At 41.3% G+C, this 11,127-nt stretch overlaps 1 protein-coding gene across 1 annotated transcript in view; it reads left to right on the top strand.

The window, feature by feature from the left end:
- Positions 1-212: 212 nt before the first annotated feature.
- Positions 213-11,127, top strand: part of IGF1 (insulin like growth factor 1) — a 71,190-nt gene continuing 60,275 nt past the window's right edge. Inside the window, exons 1-2 of the mRNA XM_052640485.1 lie at positions 213-227; positions 2,893-3,049. Coding sequence (XP_052496445.1) covers positions 213-227; positions 2,893-3,049 — 172 coding nt within the window. The remainder of the gene's footprint in view (positions 228-2,892; positions 3,050-11,127) is intronic.

Below are 11,127 nucleotides of genomic sequence, written 5' to 3'. Positions count from 1 at the left end.
ATCCCAGCCGTGCAATTTGTTTATTGTCTGAATGGACAAAAGGCAGTTTACCCAGGCTCGTAGCATACCTGCCTGGGTGTCCAAATGTAACTAGATGCTTTCACAAACCCCACCCACAAAGCAGCACATGTTTTTAAGTCCTCAGTTTTCTATTCACATCAGTCTCATAATACCCACCCTGACCTGCTGTAAAAGATCTGGAACAAACAAAAATGGTTACACCTACAGTGAGTATTTTCTTATGACTGCTGCCCTCAAATTTTGCTGGGCATTTTTATTATAACCCAGACATCTGGAACCAATTGATATTCCCTTTATTTAAGATAAAAAGAAAGGTTTTTAAACTTTTGGATTTGTGAATGATTTTTGAGAAAGAGTGCTCTGGAATTTTTTTTTTCTCGTCTCTTTCTAGTTCTTCTTTCATTTCTTTCTTTCAGATCTCTCCTTTCTCTCTCTTCATTTCTTTTGTGTTTGGAAAAATAAAAGACCAAGGAAATGATGAACATATGGGGCCACTCATTTCAAACTTTTAACTCCTAAGCGAGTTCTTCATTGTTTTCTTTTGGGGGAACATAATGTGATGCATTCTCTGGTTCTCTGTGGGTGTGCTGGACTGTTTCCTGAACTAAAAGAAAATGCACTAGAGGTTCTATCTTGTCCTAGAGCTGTAAGTGCTGATATTCATCTGAGAACGTAACTCAGCAAAAAGGGGAACAAAGGAAGAAAGATAGGGGGAAATCTGTAAAAAAATAAATCTTAAATTCTTAAATGCAAGAGACTGATAGGTATCGCTGAGTTTAACTGTGTTATACAAAAGAAATAGCCATTAAAAGTATAATGTTGACATCTAACGAAGTTCTCAATTCCATAAGGCTTTAAGTTGAGTTCCTTTTTCCCTGGATTTCACAACAACTGAAGAACCTGGAGGCATCTGCCGTTGCAGGTGCTTTGCCTTAAGCTTCACCAGTAACTCAACAAAGAAGGGAGCAATGGAGAAATAGGACTGGCAAAACAACATACGTTCTAGAACTGGCTGGTTACCAGAGTGTGGGGTATGTTCTGTGAGATCAATTATGAGTGTTCTCTTTTGAAAAGGGCAAGGAAGTCCAGTTGGCTTGGGCTTGTTGAGATTTCCACTGGAAATACTGAAAGGGAAAACTCCCACCAATTATTTTACAACTAAGAAAGATGAGGATTGGACGACAACTTGTTTCTAGCAGTCCCTGTGGCTTTGGTTATGTGGGGGTGGAGGGTTTCCATGAACAGGTCCTATGGAGAAAATGGAAGAAATTCTCCATCAAGCTTTCACCTCCTCTTCTATTTTATGTCTGTTATTTATGATGATTTGCAAATAGAGGACGCTTTTCATCTTCAACTGTTTCACAAGCATTAACTAAATATTTATGTTGTGTTAACGAGAATCAGGGGGTTAGGGTTTTTTCCCCAATTGCTGAACTGAAAGTCTGGCCACAAAAATGGAAATCTTAATTACAGTGATGGAGCAAACTTTGCCACTGATGTAGAGAGCCATTAAGAGTCCAGGGAGGGCAAGGAAGGTGGTCGGAAAATAAATGACTGATCCTGTTTCTTTGAAAGTGATGGAGCTGAATGGACCTGCCACCACTGGGATGTTCAGAAAAGCCTCTTTTCATAATGATAGTTTCCAGTTTAACTCTATGACCTTTTGATAGGGTCCCTGGTTTAACATCCTGTCACTAACTCTGCTGATGCTGCTGAAAGTAAATGCATCTGAGAGGGATAAAGCTACTCACCTTGGGAGGTTTCCTAGAAGAAACCACATCTTTGTGCCACAAGTAGCAATGTGGAAAAACTTAATGATCACCTTTGCATTGTTTCACTGCTGAGAGCAAGGATGGAGACTTGAGCCACAGGAATCCTGCCTCTGGCAGGGCTGACAGTTGGCTGTCTGTCACTGGCTAAGTCAAGCCAACCAGGGGTCTCTGCTATAAAAAGGATACAGTGACACTCAAGTCCCTCCAACAGATGAAGTCAGAATTCCTGAGACTTAAAAAAAAAAAAAAAAAGACTTTTGCAGGTTTTGAGCCCAGTTCCCTGTTCATGGAAGGCACTGTCTACACATGTGTTGATCTGACACTGAGCTTGACACAAGGGGCTTTAGAATGCAAAAGGAGTCGGGTTTACTTACCATAAACCAGTTCCATTCTGAAATTCTCAGATGTTTCCTGTTCCTGGTTTTTAACTTTTACTTGTAGTTGTTAACTGCTGATGTTCTGCAGGTAAGAAATCTCTCAGTCTCTCTTTCTCTCCCTCTGTTTCTCTCTGTCTCTGCCTCTCTTAAGTAGAAAAAAAAAGCTATAATGATATATAGTATTTTCACAAGTTCTTTTTCAGCTGCAGTAAATTCTCTTTAATCAGTAGCTGGGGAATGACGTTCTGGTTAATTTAATATTCTGGTCAGTAATGAATGCACATGCCATCTGTGGATGGCCAATTTGAGAGAATTTAAATTAATAAAACATATCTGGTCCCAAGTCTGGACTGAGCACAAATTAACCTTTGATGATTCCAAAGGTTTACCAGGACCTCTGAGTGGTATGCAATAAGAGCATCTTTCACCTTCACACATTAAATGTTTCAGGACATTTATCTCATTGAATTGTAATAGGAACCCATAAAGAAAGGGTTCAAGAAGGACTTCCCCAGGGTTTCACAGTAGCAAGAGGATTAAAGGCAGATAGCATGATGCCAAGACCTGCTCAGAGGTCACTCACACACCTTGTTGCACTCCTGAGGGGATAGTTTTGATTAATAACAGGAATGCAGAGCTGGGGGAAAGACACCCTTGCCTTGCCCCCACTCCCCGGGCAAGGACCCAGGAGGAAGATGACCCTCCTTCTGCTCTTTCAGCAGGTGAAGATGCCAGTCACATCCTCCTCGCATCTCTTCTATCTGGCCCTGTGCTTGCTCGCCTTCACCAGCTCTGCCACGGCGGGACCCGAGACCCTCTGCGGGGCTGAGTTGGTGGATGCTCTCCAGTTCGTGTGTGGAGACAGGGGCTTTTATTTCAGTAAGTAGCCTCCCTCTCGCTGCTCTGTGGATTTACAACTGCGGGGCGTGTGCGAAGAACTGAATGACTGCCTGTGGCTGGCAGCCATCCTCATCCTCCGAGATTCCTCACCTTAACGCGAGCCTAGTGTTTCAGCGGGGCCGTGGCACGTTTTGCAGATTTTGGATGGAGTTTTCCTCCTTAGCAGTTTGTCTTTTAACTACTTCCCACTAGGCTTTCCCGCAACTGTTCTGCTCTGCCCTCACTGTTCCATTCCTTCCGGGGGAAAGACAGGACAAAATGGCCCTGGGAGATTGGGGTTTTGGTTTTCCAGACCTGCGGGTGCACGTGGCAACATATGTGCACGTGTAGGGATGTTTTAAGTGCCAGGTCACTTGGAGGAAACTAGGAAGGTGGACTTGGCAAAGGGGCACATCCCAGATGTCTCCATGTGATATGAAATCACCCGAACAGACAGAAGGTGAGAGTCGCTGAAAGGCACATTTGCAAAGACACAGGCTCTCGCTCAATGCAAACTGAAATGCTGAGTTCATTTGCTCTCGGTTCACGCTGACCTTGAGTCTTTGTTGTTGCCTTCCTTTGATGTCACCCTTCTCTGGGGCTCTCCAGTGATGTCTCCATCTGGAAAAGAGTTTCTGACAAGTGCAAGGTCACTTATCCCATAAGTAGGTCTCAGGTGATTAAAAAGTCAACAGTCAATAAAAAGTAGACAGCCAAGTCCATGCTTGCGGATAGATAATAAACACAAACGGGAGTCCCTGCTGCCTGAGGGAATGGATCACTTAGAGAACACACCTCAGAGGCATCTGGCTCATGTATGTTACAGGACACTGAGTGATGGAAAGCCAGATGCTCGTTCTGTTTAATTCTTTGCAAGTTTAGGGAGTTTCAGGAAACTGACATTCAGGTCTTCAGGACTGTGAATCATTCTTAGAGGTTCATGTGGCTTAAGTGTAGACAGCTTACCTCAGTTACCCACTAGGCTTTGAATAGCTCCTGTGATGACTCACACACTTCCAGTCTCTCTCTTCTTCCCAGGAAGGTGTGTGTGTGAGAGAGAGAGAGACTGGAAGGAGGGGTCTGTGAGTGTAGCAGTCTGGGATGGGAAGGGGCAAAGGGAAGGAAGAGGTTGATAGGCATGTTGATGGTCTGTACTCATCGTAGATTTGGTGACAAATAGCTTTTCAACAACTAGTGACAGAGAGTGAGAAGTGCTTTCTACTCTTTGAATGGGCAAATTCCCACTCTCTGTTTCCAGCCAACGCTTTGAGTGAGTTCATTTATTTTTCTGGCAATAAAGCAATTCTATCCCATTCTCTGTTTCTGTGCAGACGAATGAGCTCATTTGGTGAGTGCTTTTCGAATAGCAGACCCGTTTTACCTTCAGAATATCTGGCAGAAGGCAAATGTGTGACATCGACATCACCCAGCGATGGCTTGTCACTACTCTTTACTTTGCTACTACTGATCCACATTTTAAAAAATGAATAAGTGGGTCTCAGTTATTATGCCCAAGAGGACCTTTTTTTCGCTTTGATAATCCATTTGTGCCATTTCCTTTTATCCAGTTCACTAGGTAATGGCTGAGCCCCCAAGTGTCTTGGGTTATGTGCCAGGTTGAATTGCCACATTTGATGTGACATGCTCCAGGATTTCCATGCACAGTGCATGGAAACTGGATCTTTCTATGACTGTGATGCTTACAATTAAATGACAAAAAATGAGAAAGAAAAAAAATAATCTGATCCCAAGTTACCCTTTGATACTTATATATGTTCACACAAAGAATTCAGGGTATTGGACAACTACGATGGAAACTGATTTCAACTCATTGGAAGGCATTCTGTTACTCAAATGATCAGATTTTACAAATGTGTTTTAATTCTATCTTAATAATTTGAATGGGGAAGTTTCTACATGGCAACTCTTAATGTATAGAATATAACTTTGGATAGAAAGTGGTTTTATAAATTGTGTTTTATTATTGAGAGTCTAGGTTTCAGAAGTTCTGGTTTGCAACACTCTGACAATGTAAATTATTTGTCTGACCTAAACTTTCATGCACAAAACTATTCTTGTTAATTTTCTAGTCAACTGGACTAGCCTTCTGGCCCAAGAGAAGTTAACCCCTTTAAATTGTTTAATTCAGAACGTTGATGGAACCTCTGCTATGTGTTAGACACTGTACAGGCATAAGTGAGATACCTAGAAATGAATGAGAGATTAACTTTGCCTTCAAGCAACTCACAATCTAGTTAGGAGGTTAAAAAAAATTATTATCAAGTATCATAGAGGAAAATAATCATGGAAGAAAAATGCAATCCTTTATGCTTTTCCTAAATACTTTTCCCATTTTTAAAATCAGCTGACCAAGATCTACCCTCTCAATGGGCTCCTTGATACCAAAGGCCAGATTGTTTACCATTGAATCCCAGTATCTAGCTCAATGCCTGGCTGAGATAGCTGCGGCTCAACTTTGACTGTTGAACTGGCAGGACTGAATTGAATTGAATCCCATTGAATGTAATGGCATGACTTGTTTGGGATCTTAGTCTTTAGAATCATCAAGAATTAGGTTTGTCAGGTACTTTGGACAATTCTTCCTGCCTCATATTTACCCAGCTATTCGATAAAACTTTATCTCTTTTCAACTGAATACAATGTATGCCAACAATGACTTAGAGGCGGCATTTAGATCCTCCCTAAGCTACACTGATGGTCTGTTTCGTGTCTGGGCCAATTATTCTTAAAGGCATTAACTGTTGTCAACAAATTTTATTGAGTTTCCTTTTTGTCCCTTGAGATTTACTGTGTGTGAAGAAGTCAGCTCTAAGCATTTACAGCCTTTGAAATATTTTTTAGAGGAAAACAGTCTTCCCTACCTTTATCCCCTGTCAATTGACTCTTATTATTGTTTTTACCCCTTTCAAAGTTTTATTGTGGCTGTGTGCTTCATTTTAAGCTGCTTCAAATCCATTTTGAATGTATGGATTTTTTTTAACTTTGGAAGGGGGTTTCTGATCTTAGTTTGAAATGCAAACATCTAAAAACATGTTACCTCCATAACTTATCTTTTTTACTGGGCCAGAATATTTAACAAGGGGAATTTTTAATCCTATTAAGAGACAGAACTGTCCTGAATAACTTTGGGGGGGCGGGGGGGTGGATAACACTTATTTTGTATCGATCAACCCAATGTTCTAAATGAGTTCCTATTTCTCTACAAGCCTAAGTTCCACTAGAGCACAGAGCCTGCCACCTTTCTCGATTATCTGTTTTGTAAACATCTTCCCAGCATAAGTGCAAAAGTTCCTCTATAATTAACACAGCTTCACCAGACATTACATGCAATGAAAGTTGCAAAGAAGAGCTAAGTTCTGATTCTTCCCTATGTATCATAGTAAGAGAGCATGTCAACCAGTCTTATACTTCCATAGTCTTGGGAGAAAAATGGTGGCCTAATGGAGTTGGCACATTGGGAAGAGCTAGCTATTATCTTTCCAGATTGATGGAGGAGGCTCATAGAGAGCAGTTTGTCACAACCTTGCTGTGCATGGAACAGAGCAAGAGGAAAAGAGCTTCAAGAAAAATAGGGGAAGTTCAGCTTGCCATAGATACTATTTTTGACAGTCATGGTGATTAACCATTTTAACATATGCTTTAGAGGCTTGTGGAATTTCTCTCCTTGGAGATACTTTAAAAATTGACAGACAACCAACCACCTTGAATGGTTTCAATTAAGAGCAACCAAAAGAAAGTGAGTTTCTGGGGTCCTTTTTAGTTTTAAGAGACTATAAACAGTCCCTTAAATAAACTGTATATGGTTTATCTCCGCGGTCTGGGAAAAAGGAGAAGTAAATCAATTAGAAAGGAAAGTTGGATACCCTTTTGGTTAGTCCAGATTTATAGCTTTTGTAAAATATACTTCCAATGCATACTTATTAAGAACAGGTCTGAATAAATGAATGGCATTCTTCATGTGTTAAAACATACTGTTTTATAAAGAGTTTAAGTAAAACTTTGCAATGAATTTCATTGTTATTGATTGCAACAACCTTCCTAGATTGAGGTTATTATTATTAAGTCAAGCTTCTTTCATTTGAAATATAGTGCTCAGAAAACTGCTCCCAGACCTGTCATTCATTAGCTGTATGACTTTGGCAGGCATTTAAACTTCCTGGGCCAAAATGTCCTTGTCTATAAAACAAGGGGATTTTGTTCAAGTAAATGACCTCTTCTAACTTTTAACAGACTCATAGTCTAGGTTGTAATTAACAAGGATTTGGTACTATTCAAGAAAGGAGAATCTTGGATTTAAATAGTGACCAAAGAACATTTTAGACTCCTTTATCTTCTTCACATGGTTTCTGTTCATCTCCAGATAGGGGACCCCACCTACTTAAAGCAAGAGAAGCCAGTGCCTTTGTTTTATTTTGTTTTAAGCTGAGTTCCAATCCCTCAGGGATGGAATAGAAGCTCAGACATGACCAAATACATGCAAGTCATCTGGCCAAAGAGGCACACACCTCATGAAAACAGATTGCCATTTTTCTTTGCTAGGAAGAACTAACTGACAGTTCTCATCTTTACATTTTTTTCAGTCTCCTGAAAGTAAAGGACAGTTAAGTAGGTCAGTTTTTAACTGCTCTTTATAAATTAGAGGGGCAGATTGAATCTATAGTCTTCTAAACCTTGACTAAAAGCCTTTTCCCAGGCTTTTAAGAATGCCTATCCAATTAAAGAAGAGAGTACAGCGCTGGGAACACCCAAAGACACACTCAGCCACCACTAGCATTGCTTTGAGTGGGGCTGGATTTGAGCTACACCATTTGAATTCCTTGGCTTGGCACCCCTTAGACCTCCAGCTATGCATTTGTGTGACAGCTGGTCAAAGTTAGAGGTACAGTCACTGGCTGTGACTTTCTCTTTGAAGCTAATTGGAACATGTGGGATTTGACCTTGGCCCTGGTCTCATTAGCACCACTAAGCTAACAGGCCACAAATATTCTTAAAGAGAAACAGTAAGTTTTCATATTGACCTTCACTAGTGGCTACTACTCCTTAAATATGCCCAAGAGGACTAGTCTGGGCAACCAAGGGACTTCTAAGAAAGTGATGATTTCTGTGCAAGTTTAGAAAATATTGCAATATTGCAAATGCAATAATTTGCATTTTTCTGATATGGTCAAGCATCTCAAGACCATCTTCTCCCTGATGAACAAGAAGCAAGAGAGGGAGGGAGTCAAGGCCAAGTGTGGTCTGTACTGCCAAGAATCCAGGATGTGAATTCTAGCTCTGTAACTTACTTGGTGGGTGGCATCGAGCAAGTCACTTAACCTCTTTGTTCTTCAATTTCCTCATCTCCAAAACAAGGACTACCTCACAGAACTGGTTAATCTATTTGAACATATTAAATTAGAATACTGCCTGGCACATGGTAAGCATCATAAACACATTAGCAATTATACTTATTTATTCTCTTCTGGGATCAGTCACAGAGTCTACTGCAAACGTCTGGGCAGCCCAATTCATTTACACACTCATTTCCCTTGATGTGTGCTAAGTTGCTTCAGTCATGTCCAATTCTGGGAAATCCTATAGACTGTAGCCTGCCAGACTCCTCTGTCCATGGGATTCTCCAGACAAGAATACTGGGATGCATTGTCATTTCCTCCTCCAGGGGATCTTCCCAACCCAGGGATCAAACCCGGGTCTCCTGCATTGCAGGCAGATTCTTTACCAACTGAGCCACCAGAGAAACATATTTCTCTCTGTAGGAGCAGCTGATAAAACCTGTTGCTAATAGTAACACTTGCAGTAGTATCAGTAGCACAAAGTATGTCTTATGCTTGACTAGCATTTTCATTTTTTCAAAATCCAATTGTAGAAGCTCTCTCACTTTGTCTTTACCCCAGTCTTAGAAGGTAAAAATCATTGCTTCACTGGACAAGTGAGAAATGTGAGACACAGAGAGTTTGTGATTTATCTTACTGGATGGATCCAGAACCAAAGTCAAGGTCTCTTGTGTCCAAGAAGCATGTCCATCTGACCATTCACATTTCTTAAAGGTCCAGTGTTGCAGTGTAGAGATGTGCTTCCAAAAAGCCTTGGCCTCTTCTGGGAGAGCAGGAACAAAAACTCCCAGGGGCACAGTTGATTCTGAACTTCTTTGAAAGGAGACTCAAGGGAGATATCCATGGAATGACCCTACAGTTTACCTTCTAGAAAAACTTAGGAAATACTTATAGAATTTCTTTAGGCTGCACAAGAAAAGCTTCTTTGATTAGAGGCTGCTGCCATTTGAGTCCCTTACCTTCATAGACTGGACTCCACTCAGATGGCACACCGCAGCTCCCCACTGAGCACAGGGATATGCCTTATGATCTGGGGGACTCTTTCCTTTGGCCAACTTCAACTTTTCTTCTTTCTTGGCCACCAGACCTCCAGTGCTTCTTTCCTAGTGGCTATGAGTTCTGCTGTTTTTCCTCAAAGACCTGCTGAAGAAGAACTGTTTGTTGGACCAGGCATCTCTCTCTCTCTGGGTTTTAGAAGAGAGGTGGTAAAGGGGAAGTGGTCATAAGGCAACCTAAGCCTGAGAGTAAGCCAGGCAGGAAGTGTCTTCCCCAACTTGACATGAAAGGAGCTGCAGAAGGTTTGGCTGCGAGGCTCGCACCAGTGCAGGTGCCTCTCCGCCAGTTGCTTGAAGACCATCAGTATTGGAAGGTCTCAGATGTTCATGGCTGGTAGGCTCATAGCTCCATTTTGGATCCAGAAGAGTGTTGGTGTTTTCCAAACAGCTGGGTCTCTGTATACTTAGTCCAGACATCATGGACCATGCCAGTATTTCTCAAGGCCTCTGTAAAGAGCCAACTTCAAGCCCCTAGCTGACTTTCTTCTGATTTCAGAGCCTACACCGAAGAATCAGACACTCTGCAAACAGGCAGGAAATTTCTCCCAAGGAGATTGCTCATTGTTCTTCATAATGGGCTACGAAACCTTTGCCCTTTTATGCAGCCAGAGTCTTTGACAACCATGGTGGCAAAAAATGATTCCTGTACCGAGCTGCTGCCCTGGCAGAGCTCCATCCTACACCTCTCCGTGGAACATCAGCAAGCTCTTACATCACAAAGAATTACTTTTGGTTGCCTGGAAAGTTCAAGTCCCCAGGCCTTATTAGCTGTTAGACTAAGGAGATGACAACAGAACCTTTCACTTGTCTTTATCTATATGTGAGATCATGTTTAAAACATAGCAAAGAGCTGTTATTTGACGTGTGATTCTTTAAGTGCAGTAAGTTGTATGCTTATTTAATGCATTGTTTAGTCTCACATTGGCTAAAGCCCCTTAAAGAAGCACTTGGCAAGCTCTGGCTTTTCATTCTTGGCATAGCTGCCCCTCTTACATTTTCACTGAACCTTAAATACCACAAAAAACCCTTCACTTACTTTACATCTGGCATATTACTTTACGCAATTGGCCAGAACTTTTGCACATGGCCCTCTACATTTGTCCGAAGGTAATTAATGGCTTTGCAATATTTGATCAGCAGCAGCATGGATACAAAGAGAAGTTGTGCAATCAGCAGAGACCACACAGTCTTTTAAATGAAAACCTTTTTTGCATTAAATGCTCAGGCGTTGTGCAGGGATAAGGGTTTCCATGCCAAAAAAAAGAGAGAGAGAGAATGGGCATGCTGAAGTCCCTGGGAAGATACCCAAGAACCTGATTCTTGATTAAGTATGTATCTCTGTAATAAAACTACCTAATTGTTCACAGAAAGTAAAATTGAAGATTGCTGTAAGCTTGGAAGGCCTTGAAAAATAATCTAGTCAAACATGAGAAGTTAAACTCAGAAAGAAGGGACATGTCCAAGGTTATGCCCCTGCTAATTAGTACAGAAGTAAGAAGGAGGAGATACTCTTGATTCTGTTTCCTGATTTCATGCTGTGTTCTACCTTTATCTGTGATGGACCATGCTTATGTCTAAGTTACCTGATGAATTTCAGTGACCAGGAGATGCCTTCAATCAGTCTCACCCAAAGGAACATAGATCTTGGTGATGCTCTCATTCCAATAAA

Source organism: Budorcas taxicolor, chromosome 5, assembly GCF_023091745.1.
Source record: "Budorcas taxicolor isolate Tak-1 chromosome 5, Takin1.1, whole genome shotgun sequence".
Taxonomy (NCBI): domain Eukaryota; kingdom Metazoa; phylum Chordata; class Mammalia; order Artiodactyla; family Bovidae; genus Budorcas; species Budorcas taxicolor.
Note: the sequence above shows the minus strand (reverse complement) of the source record. Positions and strands in the feature narration are given on the sequence as shown.